This window comes from Lepidochelys kempii, chromosome 17 (genome assembly GCF_965140285.1).
Source record: "Lepidochelys kempii isolate rLepKem1 chromosome 17, rLepKem1.hap1, whole genome shotgun sequence".
In the NCBI taxonomy this organism is placed as follows: Eukaryota; Metazoa; Chordata; order Testudines; family Cheloniidae; genus Lepidochelys; species Lepidochelys kempii.
This window is the reverse complement of record NC_136396.1, coordinates 20,432,903-20,451,239: the sequence shown is the minus strand read 5'-3', so window position 1 is coordinate 20,451,239 and position 18,337 is coordinate 20,432,903. Positions and strand designations below refer to the sequence as shown.

At 47.4% G+C, this 18,337-nt stretch overlaps 1 protein-coding gene across 9 annotated transcripts in view; it reads right to left on the bottom strand.

Moving 5' to 3' along the window:
* Positions 1 to 17,312, bottom strand: part of RFFL (ring finger and FYVE like domain containing E3 ubiquitin protein ligase) — a 49,297-nt gene extending 31,985 nt beyond the window's left edge. Inside the window, exons 1-3 of one of the 9 annotated variants that reach the window (XM_073315555.1) lie at positions 17,158 to 17,312; positions 8,832 to 9,152; positions 2,380 to 2,460 (exon numbers count right to left, since the gene is read on the bottom strand). Coding sequence is in view for 1 of the 9 variants with exons in the window: in XM_073315553.1 (XP_073171654.1) it covers positions 15,549 to 15,561 (13 nt within the window). In the remaining 8 variants the exon portion in view is untranslated. Of the gene's footprint in view, positions 1 to 2,379; positions 2,904 to 3,391; positions 4,246 to 8,831; positions 9,153 to 15,548; positions 16,040 to 16,072; positions 16,210 to 17,157 lie in introns of those variants that run through there. The other 8 variants (XM_073315554.1, XM_073315559.1, XM_073315560.2 and 5 more) reach the window with 8 other exon arrangements.
* Between the last annotated feature and the right edge of the window lie 1,025 nt (positions 17,313 to 18,337).

Genomic DNA, 18,337 nt, shown 5'->3' with positions numbered 1-18,337 from the left:
GACGTATACTAGACGCTGTGCCATCACTGAAGCACCAGCAACGACGGACTTGCTGATCATACCTAAAGCAGCCTTCCATGAGACAGAAGAGAAGTCATAACAGCAATGATGATTCTATCCATGTGGCACAAGGATTCCTGGTCCCTTTTATTTTAATGAGCTGTTATAGTCTGAGAGGAAAAGTACGGAGCACAGTTCATTGTAATTTAGTTTTGCTGCAGAAAGTAAAAGTACCCCCATTGAAGACTACAAGGGCTAGATTCCCCCTGTGACGCGCTAACTAGCTAACATAACAACTCCCACTAAATGCCTGGTGCCACGGTATTATTCACAGTGATACAACAACTCTATATTCTAGAAGGTGATCGTATTTAAAATTAATGGAAACAATTATTAATTGCTTGCCTTTGGCATACTATACCACCAGATTTACTTGACCTTGGTGGATGTGTCAGTTGAAAAAGTAACACACACACAAATAATTACAAATAAATTTAACAGTATGAGACATAACTGTTTTAGATTATGTAAGTAAGTACTATCTTATAGAAGACTAATAAAAAGGTTGTCTTGTCGGAAGAAAATTGTGAAAACCAAGGAATGTAAAATGCCTGAAACCAAATGTTTTACAGAGACAGAAGAGTTAAAATCCTAGAAAATTAGAGTGTACAATTTTAGACAAACAAATCCTGAGAACGTGGGAATTTCCTAAGTACTACTGGAACATAAAAAAATGCTCCACTTGAAACTGTTTCCTGAGACATAAACTGATTTAAGTTACACCATGGTCTGTATATTGTACATTCAGTATGTGTTTGCAAACAGTTGTAAGAAAGGCCATGTTACAAAAGGACTTTTGTAGACAGAATAAAGTTATACTTCAGAGTGAATACAGCAATGAGAAGCTAGAGGTCTACTACTACTCCCACTGAAGTAGATGGGAGTAGGAGTAAGTCTTAAGTCTTCCAATATTTATCAATCATACAGTTATGTACATACACCAGAAATTAGTGCTTCGTAACTGAGGGTTTGGGGTAGTTGGCTGGTATGTTTTTAAAGGCCAGGTTGAAAAAAAAATGACTTCTTTTATTCTGATAGGGTACAAAATTTGACAAAACAGTTTCCTTCAGTACTGGGGAGTAAGAGACGAGACTATTTTCCACGGTACTTTAAAGTTTGAATTTAACTTTATTAGAGAAGTATTTATAACTTGTTTTTTGTGCTACTAGAGGGCTTGCCAGGAAAGCAAAGCCATTACTATTTTAAACACAGCACCAACAATGTGCTAGAATCTTTTGAGAGATATAGGATTATACAGTCCATGTCAAAAAATCTTGCAGTCTCAGGGCTTGTCTACGCTTACCGGGGGATCGACGTGCGGCGATGGATGCATCAGCGGTTGATTTAGAGGGTCTAGTGAAGGCTTGCTAAATCAACAGCAGATTGCTCTCCCATTGACTCCTGTCCTCCACCTGAACAAGCAGCACATGGGGAGTCGACGGGAGAGCATCTCCAGTCGACATCGCGTAGCGTGTACCCCGCAGTAAGTAGATCTAAGTACATTGACTTCAGCTACGTGATTCACTTTAAAATTTTTCACTTTTAATTACATAATGTGTTTGTAGTAAGAGAGAGGTTTTTTTCAATGCATGTGTGATTTTTAATGTGTCCTTACTGATTTCCTTTTCAAAAATGAGATTACTGCAAGCACTGAAATTGTGGGGCTTATCTACATACAGAAGTTGCACTGATTTAATGTAAATTTAAAACCCATTTAAACTGGTGCAAACACCTGTGTGGACACACTTATATCAGTTTAAAACTAGTTATATCCGTTTAGTTTTACTGAGCTTCCACACACACAGTTAGACCCATTTAAACTAATCTGGTTTAAAATTGCATCTTTGGTTAAACCAGCATAACTCTATGCTTAGACCAGGCATTAGTAAAAACTAATTGCATTACAGGATGCAATGCCTCAATTTTAGATCTTTCCATTCCTCCACTTAGGAGGGAGTAGAATTTTAAGTTATCGGAGAATGAAATACAATAGAAGGCTTAAGCTGATGCTGGATTCTGCAGAGAACAAGGTAGGAATTAATATTTAAATCACATCTCTGATATGTTTGGCTGCCACACATTCCCAAAAAAATCTGCAGTTAGTACCCATTGAAACTTCTGTAATAAAGAGTGAAAACCTGAGAAGCTGCAAGAACTGCCTATTGTGCAATATCTTGTCTAAAAAAAAGGAGGAATTGGACAATACCCAAATTGTAGCCTTGTCTGATTGAAGGCAGAAGAAAAGATGCATAAATGCAGAATGGAAAACTGGGGGGAGGGGGGAGAGGCGTAATCTGAATCAAATAACTGTTTACTGACCTGAAGTTGTGTTTTGTTTATTGAGAAATGTTAAGTAAAGTGCTCATCTTGCTATCAGTCATTATTAGGGTCCCTGGAAATCTGCAAATATTGGAAAGTGGAAAATTTGTAAGTCAGTGAGGTTCTTTTGAGCAAGTTAACTCAAAACATACAAAAATACTAAAGATGAATATCGTTATCTGTATCTGAGATGTTTTAAATAAAATTGGCTTATTTCACCCAATCTTGCCTTTTTTCCCTTACCTCCTTTGAGCTCTTTCATTCCACCACCACCACCCCAAAGATCTCCCACTCACCTCCAATGATTAGGGCCCTACCAAATTCATGGTCCATTTTGGTCAGTTTCATGGTCACAGGATTTTTAAAACGGCAAATGTCATGATTTCAGCTATTTAAATCTGAACTTTCATGGCGTCGTAACTGTCGGGTTCCTGGCCCGAAAAAGGAGTTGTAGGGAAGCTGTAAGGTTATTGCGGGGGGGGGAACTGCAGTACTGCGATGCTTACTTCTGCCCGCAGCTGGTGACGGCGCTGCCTTCAGAGCTGGGTGCCCGGCCAACATCTGCCACGCTCCAGCTGCCCAGCTCTGAAGGCAGCGCAGAAGTAAGGGCGGCAATATCGTGACCATCCCCTAAAATAACCTTGTGACCCCCCCCTTCAACTCCCTTTTGAGTCAGAACCCCCAATTTGAGAAACACTGGTCTGCCCCATGAAATCCGTATAGTATAGGATAAAAGCACACAAACGACCAGATTTCATGGTCCATGACGTGTTTTTCATGGCCATGAATTTGGTAGAACCTTACCAATGATGGTCTCCTTTCCCCTCTCCCCTAGACTATGCTGAGGAACAAATACATATAATATTACGTAAAATATTCACTCATTCATATTTTAAAGATATGAAAATTGTTCCTGTGGAATATCCTTTCACATTAATATAACCATACTATCTAGATATTTATTCCACACTCATCACCACAAAAAATTATATATATATATGAACATACATACAGAACAGTACGGAGAGAAGAGAAAGCCCTGGAGCCAGCAGGATGGCTGGGAACTTCACTTTACAACTATTCTCCTCTCCCCCAATCCTAACCAAGGTAAAACAACAATGCAAGTGTAAGTGTGTGTCCTCTCTCTCTGCATCTATGTATGTAAAACATATATATGGGAAAGGAGTGAGGCTTGCATTTAGTTCTGAACAGTCAGTTTTGTGGTCATCCTCAGTTCCTTGGGAAGGGAGTTCCACAGACCTTCACCAGTTGCCAAGAAGTCTCCATCTCCAGTTCCCATTAGCCTCTATCAGCTGATATTAAGGGACAATGAAACTATTACAAACATCTTGAAAAGAGGAAGAGAAGCTCTGTAAAATAGCTCACACCTAGCCCACCGAGGGCCTGGAAGATAAGCATCAGGTCCTTAAACTTGATCAGTAGCCAGCACCACAAACGCAACAATGGCATAACAAACTCCACCCAACTTTCCTGTCAGCAGGCCTTCTACATTATACACTCGCTGTTTCTTTAGTATCTGTGGATTCCTACCCAAGTATAACATGTTGCAACAGTCCAGTCTCAAAGTCCATTCGGACCACCACAGGATGTAGTCTCCTAGCGAATCAGAGGTGGAAAATGTTTCAATTTGAGAGTTTAGTATCAAATAGAAGTTCAGGAGGATTCCTACACCATGTACCTGTGATGTGGTATATACCCCACACTAGCACTAAGAGATTTAACGGGAGCTACTGAATTCAATTAAGGCACATAGTTACATCTTGCAGGTGGGCCCAGCTAAGGAAGAAGCTCGGTGGGGAGAATAAAGGGAGGAAGCCCAGATCAGAAAGGAGCTGCAAGAAAAGAAGGGAAAAACTATGCAGTTCCTCTCTGGTTACTAGAGAGTGAAGGAAGCGCCTAGAAACAGGCAGATTGTACAATAAGCCCAGGAAGGAGCTGTGGGAAAAGGCCTGAAGGAAGGCCAAGGTAGGAAGAAGTCCCAGGGAGGCAGCAAGGAGTCTGCAATAGCAGATCTTCGCTGCTTGCCACGTGGTCCATGGACTAGAACCCAGAGGAGAGGGAGGGCCTGAGTTTCCCTACCTGCCATCGGAAAAGGTAGCTTGGAAACACCCTGACAAAAAGGACTGCAGGCTTTGGAGCCAAGCCTCCAGAGAGAAAGCCCTGGGAGGTGTCACTGTGCACAAGAGCAGGATGACAACCTTGCAGAGTCTAGGTGGTCCTGGTGGTGGTATTTTTTTTAATTGAGCTTCAACTTCTAAAATCATTTTTGAAGTTAAAAATAAAGAGCAATGCTGCTAGTCATACATGAAATGGGCTTCTTTTCACACTCTATACACTGGAAGAGGAAAAATGATACCACAAATTTGACGGAACTGTGATGCTGGAAAAGAGGAGTCGAAATCCATGATACTGCAGAAGAATTGTGCATCAAAGTATAAAACTCAAGTAGAGCTGTAAGCATAACCTAAAGCCCTGCTGTCCATCTGTATTCTGATAAAAATCTGATTTCAGCTTGTTCTAATGTTTGTAAGCTTTTACTCTACTTGGACACAGTTTTAATTAGAGGTAGATACAATACTAGTGACTTACAAATACAGCAAACGTGTTGCTTAACTAGTTTTATTCAAGATAAACCTGAAATTCATACCCAAACTGGCTCTGAAATGCAAAGATTATTTCATTATGCTCCAAAATGCATTAATTATTTGTAATATTTAAATATACATAATTACCTACATTTTGACATCTTACAGTTTTGTATGTGTTTTTAAAATATTTCAATTCACTTTTAGAGCTCCAATATATTTAATAGCATCAGTGGCAACACATTTTAGCCATTTCTTACTTCATCCTAGAAGGAAGTCACAATGCGGATTGAATGACTTGTGTAATTTTCATGGGAATATAGTGATGTCATACACAGAGGATTGTGACCTTTCAATGATTAAACAGAAGAAGAAAAAAAAAAGAGAGATGGGGAGGGGAAAAGTCTTGGTATAAACACAAAAATTGCAGTTCTCCTCTGTGTAAAGGAAGCCTCTATAATAAATAGGGTTAGGCCTGATCTACACTACAGAGTTAGGCTGGCGTAAGGCAGCTTATGTTGATCTAACTCTGTAAGCGTCTACACTAAAATGTGGCTCCTGTTGATGTAACCCACCCACCACGCCAACTTAATAACTCCACCTCCCCGATAGGCCTAGTACTTAGGTCGACGCAGCATCGGTCTAGACACTGCATTGTTTATGTCAATTTTAGTGGCCTCTGGGAGGTGTCGCACCATGCCCTGCTGTGACCGCCATGATCACCATTTTGAACTTTGTTGCCCAGCAGCCAGGTACACAGGTATACACCCTTCTACTCTAAATGCTCAAAAAATTTCTGAAATTCCATTTTCTGTTTGTTTAGCACGGACAGCTCACCTAGCGACTGCCCAGCTGACCATGCTGGTTACACGCCACAGACGTGCTCCTGCCTGGAGGACACAGCAGGTCCTGTGTCTGTGGGGAGAAAAGACTGTGCAGGCACAGCTATGATCTAGCTGTAGAAACATCCATATCTGCGAGCAGACCGCTTGGGGCATGAGGGAGAAGGGCTAAAAGAGGGTCCCGTAGCAGTGCCACATGAAAGCCAAGAAGCTGCGGCAGGCATACCAGAAGGCCAGGGATGCTAACAGTTGTTCTGGTGCCGAGCTGCAGATATGCCACTTTTACAAAGAGCTGCGTGCCATCCTCGGCTGAGACCACCCCGAAGAGCCCCGGGGTACTTCGGGGGAGTCAGAATCACAGGCCCCTGAGTGAATAGTGAGGAGGTGATGTTGGACAAGGGAGGAGTAGTATGGGGGACAGATGACCGGGGGACCCAGTGGTGCAGCCAGCCAGGACCTGTTTATTCCAGACCAGTCGAGCCAGTCCCTACAGTCCAGCATGGGCAAGCCTGATGCAGGGAAAGGAACCTCTGGTAAGTGCGCAATTTGCTTTGAAACTGCAGGGACACCTCTGTTCATTTACTCTTTTTTAAATCATGCTTGAACACGTAGTGAAATAATCAATAGATGCAAAGTTGCTATCTGCTTCTCACTCCCTTGTACAATTAGGCCAAGGGAGCCCTGCACAATAATTTGTTTAAGTGCACTGGGATGTCCCATGAATCCTCCATAAAGATCTCGAGGAAACTTTTCTGGAGGTAGCCTGCAATCCTCTGCCCAAGGTTTCTGGGTGGGGCTGCCTTATTTCTTCCGCCACAATAGGACACTTTCCCACACCACTCAGCAATTACTTCAGCAGGCACCATTGCAGCGCACAGGCTAGCAGCATAGGGTCCCGGTCTGCAGACAGACGCATGCAGGAGCTGTTCCCTTTCAGCCTCCATTACACGCAGGAGTGAGATCTCAGCTAACATCACCACTGCCTGTGGAAAACGGTACCAGCATTCAGTTCAATTCCCCTAACCACATATAGTCATGCCCATGAGCTACCACACCCCCATTGTCCCAACTCGCCCCGTCTTTGGGCGGTATTCACCATGGCTGGGACTGCCGCTGTGCTCTATGAATCCCAAGGAGAAGTGAGAATGTAGTGCCTGTAACTTGTGTGGATGAAGGGGAGTGAGTTCAGGATACCAAGTTTCCGTTTATCTTGTGATTACACTCTCAATAGTACCTCTGTGTACTGTATCTTTTGCATCTGGAAATGTGACCTTGAGGGTCTCTCCATCCACACCAGCGGAGCGGCTCAGTCAGATAAGAAGAAGAAGGAGGAGGACGTGTAGTGACATGTTTCAAGAGATCCTGCAAGCCTCTGGTGCTTCAGATACTGAGCACAGAGCTTGGAGGATCACCCTCAAGGACAGAAAGGACAGGGATAGAACGGAGAGGAGAAAAGCAAAGGAAAAGGAGAGCGAGAGCAGCAGGAGATGCTACTAGCACTTCTCAAGCAGCAAACGAGAGATGCTGGAGACTCCTGTTGATCTTCAGGTTCATCCGTGCTCGCCTTCCTCTGCAGCCCATAGATAGTTGCATTCTGGGACCTCCCTACACACATTCCCAGGAAATCCGGGGCTGATGCACTACCCCATCACTCCACCCTGAAGGAGAGTACAGGCAATCACAGCCACACATACACTGACCTGTGAGAGATACAGTTGGTGTTTGTGAAATGAAAATGAATGTTCTTTCCCCTTCAAAGGTTCTTTTCCTTGTATTTATAAAGTTTAATTCATTTATAAATATGTCTGTTTGCATGGGTTTGGAATAAAAGTCTATTTATGGAAACTTAATTCATCTTTATTAGTTCACAACATATGCTGGGTGAGTCTGACATCATTCACAGATAATGGCAATAGGTACATTCATTTTCAATGTTATATTACTACACACTGAGCACTCATTATAAGGTTCATACCGGGGTTCAAAAAAACCAATGCCAAGAAGAGCACACTACAGCAACATACTTTACTGTGGGTCACTATTAAAATGGTCTTTCAAAGACTCCCTAATCAATATAGCTCCCTGTTGAGCTCTTCTTACAACCCTAGTATCTGGCTGCTCAAAATCAGCAGACAGCCATTCCACCTCCACCCTTCACCCCAGCAGAAACTTTTCCCCCTTTGTTTCACAGATATTATGAAGCACACAACAAGCAGCTACAACCATTGGGATTTTCTTTCCACTGAGATCAAATCTCATGAGTAGACAGCACCAGCAGCTTTTCAAACAGCCAAAGGCACATTCAACGGTCATTCTGCACCTGCTGAGCCTGTTGTTAAAGCGCTTCTTGCTGCTGTCCAGGTGGCTGGTGTACGGCTTCATGAGCCACGGGAGTAAGGGGTAGGCTGGGTCTCCCAGGATCACTACTGGCATTTCAACATCCCCAGTGGTAATCCTCCGGTCTGGAAAGAAAGTCCCTGCTTGCAGCTTTCTGAACAAGCCTATGTTCTTAAAGATGTGTGTGTATGCAGCTTCCTTTACCATCCTGCGCTGATGTCAGTAAAACATCCCTGGTGATCCACAATGCTTGCAATACCATAGAAAAGTATCCCTTTCCGTTGATGTACTCTGTGGCAAGGTGGTCTGGTGCCAAAATAGGGGTGTGTGTGCCACTATCCCTCCACCACAGTTCAGAAACACCATTTCTGCAAAATCATCCAATATGTCCTACACATTGCCCAAAGTCACAGTCCTTCATAGCAGGACGCAATTAATGGCCCTGCATTCTTGCATCACAGCAACCCCCACAGTGAATTTCCCTGCTCCAAATTGATCCCCAACTGATCACTAGCAATCGCCAATTGCTTTTCCACGGTCAGTGCAGCTCTCATTTTGGTGTCACTCTGCTGGAGGGCTTGGGAAAGCTACACACACACACAAGCACACCTAGGAATGTGGCCTTGCACATCCAAAAATTCTGTGGACATTGCGAGTCATCCCATACCTGCATAACAATGTGATCCCAACAGTCAGTGCTTGTTTCTAAGGTTCCGAACCAGCACTCCACCTCTGCAGCTGCTCTGTGAATCCAACAACCACCTTGAATTGTTTCTTTCTATGTCCCACAGCAACCTAGCCTGCAAGGAGTCATCATGTTCCCTGTAGCTCCTCTGGCAGCTCTGCAAATACCACAGGATCAGGCGTGCCATGCTTGCAAGGCTCATCACAACAATGCAGAGCTTTGCAGGATCCATCCTTCTCACACAGATGGAGTGGGTTGTGGGGCTTTTGAAAAGAGGCGTGAAACATTATGGGATGGAGATAACTATGGGATGGAGATAACATTATGGGTTAGAGAAAACTGCACCATGTTTCCAGTCAGCCCTGTGTGACTCATTTGCCCCCAAGACGCAGTGCAAACCCTTCCCAAAATACTATGCGCTAGACGGTGGCAAGTTGCTCAGTGGGGTAACTACAGATGGTGCACTGCTCTCTGCATCAGTGCAAGCTCTGCTAGTGAGGACATGCACCACGGACACAAGGAGTGTACTGTGGATGTGTAAAAGTGATTTAATTATTGTGGCGGCTGTACATCAACGTAACTTAGGTTGACTTAATTTTGTAGTGTAAACTTGCCCTTACTTATGGTAACAGAGGTCCCTGGGCACCAAAATGATATGAAATAGCAACACAGAACAGAAGCTGACTGACCTTATAAGGAAACAAGTGATCACATACAACACCTGACAAGTTTTTCAATTTCTTTAAAAACTACAAGGCATGAACTACGCAAATATCAGACTCCAGTTTGAAGAACCTGAATTTTGAATTGCAGCATTCTGTGAATTAAAAAATATAAGAATTCTTTTCCTCAATTTCTAGGTTTTTGATTATAAAGTAGGAAGGGACATTTAAGACAAAGCTTTATTTGAATCATAAAATAAACTGTTTCCAAAAATATTTTGCAATGCTTGTATAATGGCCTCAAGAGAGTCAGTAATTTAGACAACTATGCTACTAGCAGCCACAAAAGCTACATTTTAGAGCAAGCCCTGCTTTGGAACAATTGAAACTTTCTCCAGTGCAAAGTCCACACACAGGCAGCAGTGTTTCCCTGCAAGCATCTAACAGTTTCATTATTGTTTAATCACCCCACCCCCCAAAACACCCTCCAACCATCTATTAGGCTTCACATTTCACCCGACTCTGCAATTAGCCTAGAATGTCAGGCACATATGGGAAGAGTTTCCTGGATTCACATGAGAAAAAATGCTAATTGTCTAAACACAGAAGCCATTCATCCTCCTATAATTACAGAGATACTGATCATTCTAAAAAAAATTATTTCAGGACTCCAGGACCCATTTGTGCTCAAAATTACAAAACCAGGTACCTGTGAAGACCCCATTAGAGATGTGATGAATAAAAGTAGCTCACTGCAACTAGTTAAAGGACAAAGGGTCCACCAATCCAACTCTCCTCACGGGGACCACAGCAGTTACCAAAGTTGTGTTGTATCAGAATGCACTAGTTGCAAGGTACAATGCAGCTTTAACTTGCTACCCACCACCCCTCCCAGCCAAAGAATTCCATTGCTCAGTGCCTTGCCTGAGCCACAGATATCTAAAGAGAAAAAAGTTCCAAAGGAATATTGACGTGAATGTGTAAGAAAACTATGAATGCATGATGCAAGCCTACAAAACATATCATCATTGCACATAAACCGAAAGCACTATAAATAACCTCTCATTAGCAAATGTTTACAGTGGGTGATTTTAACAATCACAAAACTGACTGAACGGTATGGTACGAAGAAGCGATTTACTGATACCATAGAATGACTGCTTTTAGAGCAGATTGTTTTGACACTGACAAGGGACAATATCAACATAAGCTTGATCTACATCAGGAGTCGGCAACCTTTCAGAAGTGGTGTACTGAGTCTTCATTTATTCACTTTAATTTAAGGTTTTGCGTGCCAGTCATACATTTTAATGTTTTTAGAAGGTCTCTCTCTCTAAGTCTATTTATTATATAACTAAAACTATTGTCATATGTAAAGTAAACAAGGTTTTCAAAATGTTTAAGAAGCTTCATTTAAAATTAAATTAAAATGCTGATCTTACGCCGCCAGCCTGCTGCCAGCCTGGGATTTCGTTCACCTAGGCCGGCAGCGGGCTGAGCGGGGCCTGCGACCAGGACCCCGGCTGACAAGGGGCTGGCAGCCAGAACCCCAGACCAGAAGCGGGCTGAGCGGGGCCAGCGGCCGGAACCCCAGACCGGCAGTGGGCCGAGCGGCTCAGCCCACTGCCAGTCTGGGATCCCAGCCCTGCCCACATAGAGTGGGTACCTACCTTCTCCCTGGTTCTCGCCCATTCTCTTCCTCTCTCTCTGCACTGAGCTGAGGGTGGGAGTGCACTGAGCACAGGGCTGGGGGTGAAGGAGTAGGCTGGAGGTTGGGGTGTTGGGCCTGGCCAAGAGCTAGAATGACAGAGGGGGCTCAGGGTTGGGGCAGGAGGTTTGGGTGTGGAGTGCTTACCTGGGCAGCTCCCATTTGGTGCAAGGGGTGCAGGTGGGAATGTTTGGGGGGGGGAGTGTGCAGGAACTCCCATTTGGTGCTCAGGGTGGGAATGTGGGGGGTGCAAGAGCCAGGCATGGGGTGTGGCGGGTGCAGGAGTCATAGCAGAGGGCTGGGGGCATGTGAGGGGGTGCAGGAATCAGGGCATGGGGTGTGGAGGGGCTGAGTCTGGGGGGGGGCTGGAGTCAGGGCTAGGAGTGTGTGAGGGGGGTGCAGGGATCAGGGCAGAGGGCTGGGGGTGTGGGCTAGGGTCATGGGAGTGCTCCCAGCCCCCTGCCCAGAGTGGCTCATGGCAGGGGGCTGGAGGGGACATGCCCTGATTCCACACCCTGTCCCCAAGGCCCTGTCCCCAACTCTTCTCCACCTCCTCCCGGAAGCAGCGAGTGCGCTGCAGGCTCGGCTTCTCCCCCTCCGTCGAGGAAGAGGAGGAGGGGCAGCAACCCAGCACGCTGGGGGAAGAGGCGGGGGAGGAGGGAGCTTGCCTGCCCTGCAGCAGTAGCCAGCAGGACTAACCTTCTTCACCCTGCCCCCACGGGGGGGGGAGGAGGAGGGCAGGCCAGGGCAGGCAGGATTTTTAATGGCACACTGCTGCCTGCCGGGGTCCCGGGGTTCGGCAGCGGGCTGAGCGGGGCTGGTGGCTGGGACCCGGCAGGCAGCAGCGTGCCATTAAAAATCGGCTCACGTGCCGTGTTTGGCACGCATGCCATAGGTTGCCGACCCCTGATCTACACATACAAGTTGCACTAGTGCACCTAAGGGTGTGATGTTGCACTAATGTAGTTAAATCAATGCATTTTTGTGTGTGAGCACTCTTACATAGGTTAAAACCCAACTTACATAGTTTAGCTCTTGGGGCAAGCTAAACAAATGAAGGCATACCAATTCCTATTCAAACCTTACCTGACATAGGAAGTCAGTGTGGCTTTACCAAAAAAGGAAATCTAATTAGTATTCTAGAGCAAATTGAGAAACTCAAGTGCAGTAAATTACTAGGTACTCAATAGATATTGGGAGATCCTGAAAAGGATGCATCTTGTCTCTAAAACATGGGTGGGCAAACTACGGCCCGGGAACCACATCCAGCCCTTCTAACATTTTAATCCGGCCCTCAAGCTCTCGCCAGGGAGCAGGGTCGGGGGCTTGCCCCGCTCTGCGCATGTTATGGCTCCACGTTGCTCCTGGAAACAGCGGCATGTCCCCCCTCCAACTCCTACAGGTAGGGTCAGCTAGGGGACTCCACACGCTGCCCCTGCCCTCCCCCTCTGGAGCCCTCACCTCCTCCTGCACCGCAACCCCCAATTTCGTGAGCATTCATGGCCCTCCATACCATTTCCATACCCAGATGTGGCCCTCAGGCCAAAAAGTTTGCCCACCCCTGCTCTAAAAGCAAAAAATTTTTCTGAAGTCACTAATGTGGAAATGTATCTTCTAGAAAAAAAAGCCTTGAGGAGTTTCCAGGAATTACAGATTGATCAGCCTCACCTCCAGTTTAGAGAAACTGAGTAAGTCTAACCAGATACCTCAAGAGAAAGGTGTATGATCCCCACAGTAGACAGCTGTAGGATAGCCTGCCTCGACATGAGGTTTCACCATGATCTCTATAGAGACTAGTTTAAGGCCTGAAACATTAGATTTAATATTCCTTCCAAAATATGTAGGCACTGAACAAACATTTAAATCAGTCCCTGCCCCCAAAGAATTTACAGTCTAGGTCAGCGGTGGGCAAACTGGCCCGAGGGCCACATCAGGGTATGGAAATTGTATGGCGGGCCATGAATGCTCACAGTTCCCAGTCAATGGGAGCTGCGAGGCTGGCGCTTGGGGCAGGGGCAGTGTGCGGAGCCCCCAGGCTGCCTGTATGCGTAGGAGCCGGAGGGAGGACATGCCGCTGCTTCCGGGAGCCGTGCAGAGCCACGGCACGTGTGGAGCAAGGCAAGCCCCAGACTCCGCTCCCCGTCGGTAGCTCGAGGGCCAGATTAAAACGTCTGAAGGGCTGGATGCGGCCCCCAGGCCGTAGTTTGCCCACCCCGGTCTAGGTTATAAGTAAATGAAACCAACAAACTTGGTGGGTTGAATTACAAGGCTACAGTATTACAAGTAATCAGTACATCTTTAGCTATGAAAATTAAAAGCATGTACTTCCAAAGCCAACAACAAAGACAGGGAATACAGGTTTGGGATGGGGAAGGGAGGAAGGAATTAGATTGACAAAATAAATGCATCTAGTATGCTAACAAGCCCCAGATAGTTTAAAGATATTATTGTATGGCTTTCTGCCTTAATTTTATTTTTAATCCTGCAAGCATAGGAAGAGAGGGTACGGGGACACTCCATTCAAAGGGCATAACTCTTGTGGAAACCTGTGGAAGTCTATTTCACCTCAGTAAAGGCATGGGTAAATAAACATTTATCCACAGACAAATTACAGTGGAAGATATCTTTGCTTTCATTAAAGTCTGATTAATACTGACAGAGGAAATGCCCAAACCCCTCTGCTCTATAGTTAGACAGTTCCCCAACCACTCACAGGATGCATCCTGAAGCAGCCAGCACTGGCCAGTGTAGTAGACACGATAATGGATTTAGGTGGATCAATTTGTTTCATTGGACCCAGTTGTTCCATTAAAACCAGTTATGTTTATCCATAGGGCAGCTTGCTGATATAACCACAAATCCTTCTCACCACCAACACTGTGAACACAGAAGTTGTTATAGGGACATAGTATTTTGAATATGAGAGAAGGGAGGGTCTAGAACAGTGGTTCTCAACCCACGGCCCAATCAGCACAGAGCTGCGGCCCATGTGACATTTTCAGGGACGTACAGGTAGAGTATATTGCAGGTGGGCTAAACGGTGGCTCACGAGTCGCATGCAGCTCTTTCACAGTCGAAGTGCGGCTCCTGGAGCTCCCCGAGCATCCCATCCATTCTCCACCTTCAAGACTGGGCAAGGCAGAAGCTCGGAGCTTCTGCCCTGCGGCAGTGTGGTAAGACATGGGGCTTCTGCCGGGAGGGGGTTAAGGACTTTAGCCCTCGGGGGGAGCATCGGGACAGAAGCCCCACAGCCCAGCAGGTGCCGCCCCATAGGGCAGGTTGTGTGTGTCTTGCGGCTCTCAAACTTCTGAAGATTATTGTATGCAGCTTGGAGGTTCAGTAAGTTTGGCCACTCCTGGTATATTGTGTTGTGTGTGGATGAGGCCCACAAAACACAGAGAGCTGCATGTGTATCCCACAATGTTGAGGACCACTGATCTAGAACATACAGGAAATAATATAAAAATATTGTTTGAACACAGATAGTTCACCCCCACTACTCTTCTGCTAATACTTATATGGGTTCAATTTATTTGGAACTGACAAAATAAAATGGTACTAGTGAAAATTATGACACTGAGTAAATTTCGAACAAAACCAAAAAGGATTACTGTAGCCATCTATGCCATATCAATTTGCAGTTAGTACAGCTAGTGTAAGAAAAAGAAACCCCCCACTGCCTTCAAACCTGCAGAAAGATAATCCTAAATAAAAAATTACTTTACTTTCCAATCACCAGCGTAATGAAAGGGAGTGCTGAAACTAGAGAAGTATTTCCCTTAGTCCAGTTCCTTATTGATCCAGTCAAGTGAGAAAGACCGAGTAACACAACTTAATACACCATAGCATTATCGTTCTCTAAAGAGAACATCTAATTAAGAATTGCACAACATGCTCTAGGACATAACATATACATATTCTGTGAAAAAAAATTAGTGGCAATGCAGAGTCTTAGTAAACAATACATAAATGACACACACTTCCATCTCTCTTGGCAGATTAAACATCACCTTGCACACTACTAGAATCTGTGAACTGTAAAGCTAAATTCTTCTAGCTAGCTAAATTCTTATGTCATGCTTACCTCTACAGTATTGGCTTGCCTTCTGCTATCATAAAGATACATTAGATTAAGATACATGAACTGTCATGAAGTGCAAGAGTCCTTCCATGAACGTCCTTCCATAAAGTACTTGCAGGTGCTTCCTTCCCCGCCCACCAAGTGCCTAATCTGTACAAATTCAGACTGGACTATGTGTAAGTGAGTTTTCAATGTGAGACACTAATGTACAATTAATCACAATACTGCAATGTTTGTTAGAAGCCTACCTTGACAAGGCATGTCATTACTTCCCCAGCAACACTTTGTCTAGCTTACAGGAAAAAGCCTCTGAAGAACAGGCAAACTACCTTCACTTTTCACCTGGCTCACAGATAATGCCCCTTTGCCTTCCTGTTAACGTTTCCATCGTTATTTACACTTTGTTAAGATAAATATTTAATTTTTGCCTGATTTTGTTTATGACATAAAAACAGGAAGGGTATTTCTACTATACGGGTAAAGTTATTCATTGAGAAACTAGTTTGGCTCCATTACATCAAGAAAACAGCATCCTGGTGCCACTGGCATTGTACCAAATGAGCAAGGACTTTGGACATGATAAAATGCACATGACAGCAAACAGTTTAGGCAAAATAACAACACTTGACACTTCCACAGCACTCCACTGTCTGGCAGAATTTACACATAGTAGCTAACTGAGCCTCAAAACCCTCTGCCAGGGCGTTCAGTGTCACTGTGGCCCTTGGACAAATGGGGAAAGCGAGGCACACAGAGAGGGAAGGGGACTTACTTGCCAGCACACTGCAGCGAGGGTTAGAAATACAGCAGCTCCTAACTCCCAGTCCCCACAAGCTCAGGCTTTACCCACAAGACTTTGTTAAGGGGCTCTCCAACCCTTCACCAACCCCTCCGCAGCAATACAGCCCCCTTCGCCTCACCCCCCGCCCAAGAGAGAACAAAGCCCAATGACCCCCCAACTCCTCCCCCACACACCTCTCTCCTACCCCCCCGGGACAGCCCCCCCAACCCGGGCAGCCCCCCCACCTCTCTCCTGCCCCCCAACCCCAGGCAGCCCCTCCGCCTCTCTCTTGCCCCCCCCAACCCCAGGCAGCCCCCCCTGCCTCTCTCCTGACCCCCGCCCCTTCTGCCTCCCCCAACCCCGGGCAGCTCCCCCCGCCTCTCTCCTGCCCCCCCAACCCCAGGCAGCCCATCCGTCCCTCCTGCTCCCCCCAAAACCCCGGGCAGCCCCCCCGCCTCTCTCCCGCCCCCCCAACCCCAGGCAGCCCCCCTGCCTCTCTCCCGCCCCCCCCAAAACCCCAGGCAGCCCCACTTCCTCTCTCCTGCCCCCCCAAACCCTGGGCAGCCCCCCCTTCTCCTGCCCCCCGCCTCTCTCCTGCCCCCCCAACCCCGGGCAGCCCATCCCTCCCTCCCGCTCCCCCCAAAACTCAGGGCAGCCCCCCCAAAACCCCAGGCAGCCCCCCCGCCTCTCTCCCACCCCCCCAACCCCAGGCAGCCCCCCCACCTGTCCCCCCTCCTCTCTCCTGCCCCCCCAACCCCAGGCAGCCCCCCCGCCTGTCTCCTGACCCCCGCCCCTCCTGCCTTCCCCAACCCCGGGCAGCCCCCCCGCCTGTCTCCTGACCCCCCAAAACCCCGGGCAGCCCCCCACCTCTCTCCCGCCCCCCCAAAACCCCGGGCAGCCCCCCGCCTGTCTCCTGGCCCCCCAAAACCCCAGGCAGCCCCCCCGCCTCTCTCCCGCCCCCCAAAAACCCCGGGCAGCCCCCCCCCGCCTCTCTCCCGCCCCCCCCCAAAACCCCGGGCCACCCTCCCAACCCCGGGCAGCCCCCCCGCCTCTCTCCCGCCCCCCGTCCCCCTCACCTGCTCTGCCCCTCGCTCCCGGGAGGGGGTGTCTCTGGTATCACCCGGCCCGGGCCGTCCCCTCCGGCGAGGGCGGGGGGGGGAGGGGAAGGGCGCTGGCGCCTGCATCGAACCTCCCCCTCCGCACCGCGCGGCGGCGGCGCTATGACAACTCCCCACCCGGCGCCGCCAGCCAACGAGACGTGGGCCAGAGCGGTGGAAGCCAGCGAGAGGAGGGCTAGAGCGGCCTCTCGGCCCTGCCGGCCGGCGCCGCCACAGCGACCGCTGGTGGGGAGGCGGGGGCAGCGCAACTCAGGCCGGGAGTGGTGCTCAGACCATGAGGGCGGAAATAACTAGTCCCTGGCAAACAGGGTTCGAATCCCGCCCGAGGCAGGGGCGGGTCCCCTCACCTAGCTAGCAAGTGTGAAAAATCAGGAATTCTTTCAGGGAGTGGGGTAGAGTTGCTTATATAAAATAAAGCCCCTAATATTGGAACATTTGGTCACCCTAGCCTCACCCCACTACAGAGCCTGGTGCCAGGGTCCCCTCACCTTGTAAATCCCACCCTTGGACTCCAAGAGCAAAGCCCCAGGCCCGACCTAGCTGGAGCTTCATAACGCTGGGCAGGGCCCTGTTTCAGGATCAAATCTGAATGCCCCCAGGCAGAGTCCAGGTTCCAACATCATCCCGTGAAGCAGGGCCTGGGTCTAAGATCTGACGCCCCTGACCCGTGGGACAGGGATCAGGGTTCAAACATTTACCCCAAGCAAGAGCTGGCTTAGGGTTTGAATCCCTGCATGGGACTCAACTGGGGGAATAAATCTGAACCCAAGACCAGCCCTGCTGGGGGTTCAGATCCTGGCCGGAGTCACAGCTGCTCTTTCTTCTCTTTGATGCATTGAGTTCCACTGCGATTACTGTTTCTGGCTTTTTGGGGGCAAAGAGTGAGATCATGTCTGCTCTGGGTGCATATTAAAAATCCCTGGCCACTTTGCGGTTTTCCACTAACTTGCAGCTGCATGCACATATCACAGTGGTGGAGTGCTATTGAGTCCTCCTTGCAGAAAGGTACTGTCAAGTACATGCAAGATAATCTCACTTCTATGAGATATTTGACCATCTTGTTTGCCCTAGCAGCCTCCAGCCAGAGCAGCTCCCATCAGATTTTGTTTCAGTTGATAGGGATGTCTCAGAATGCATT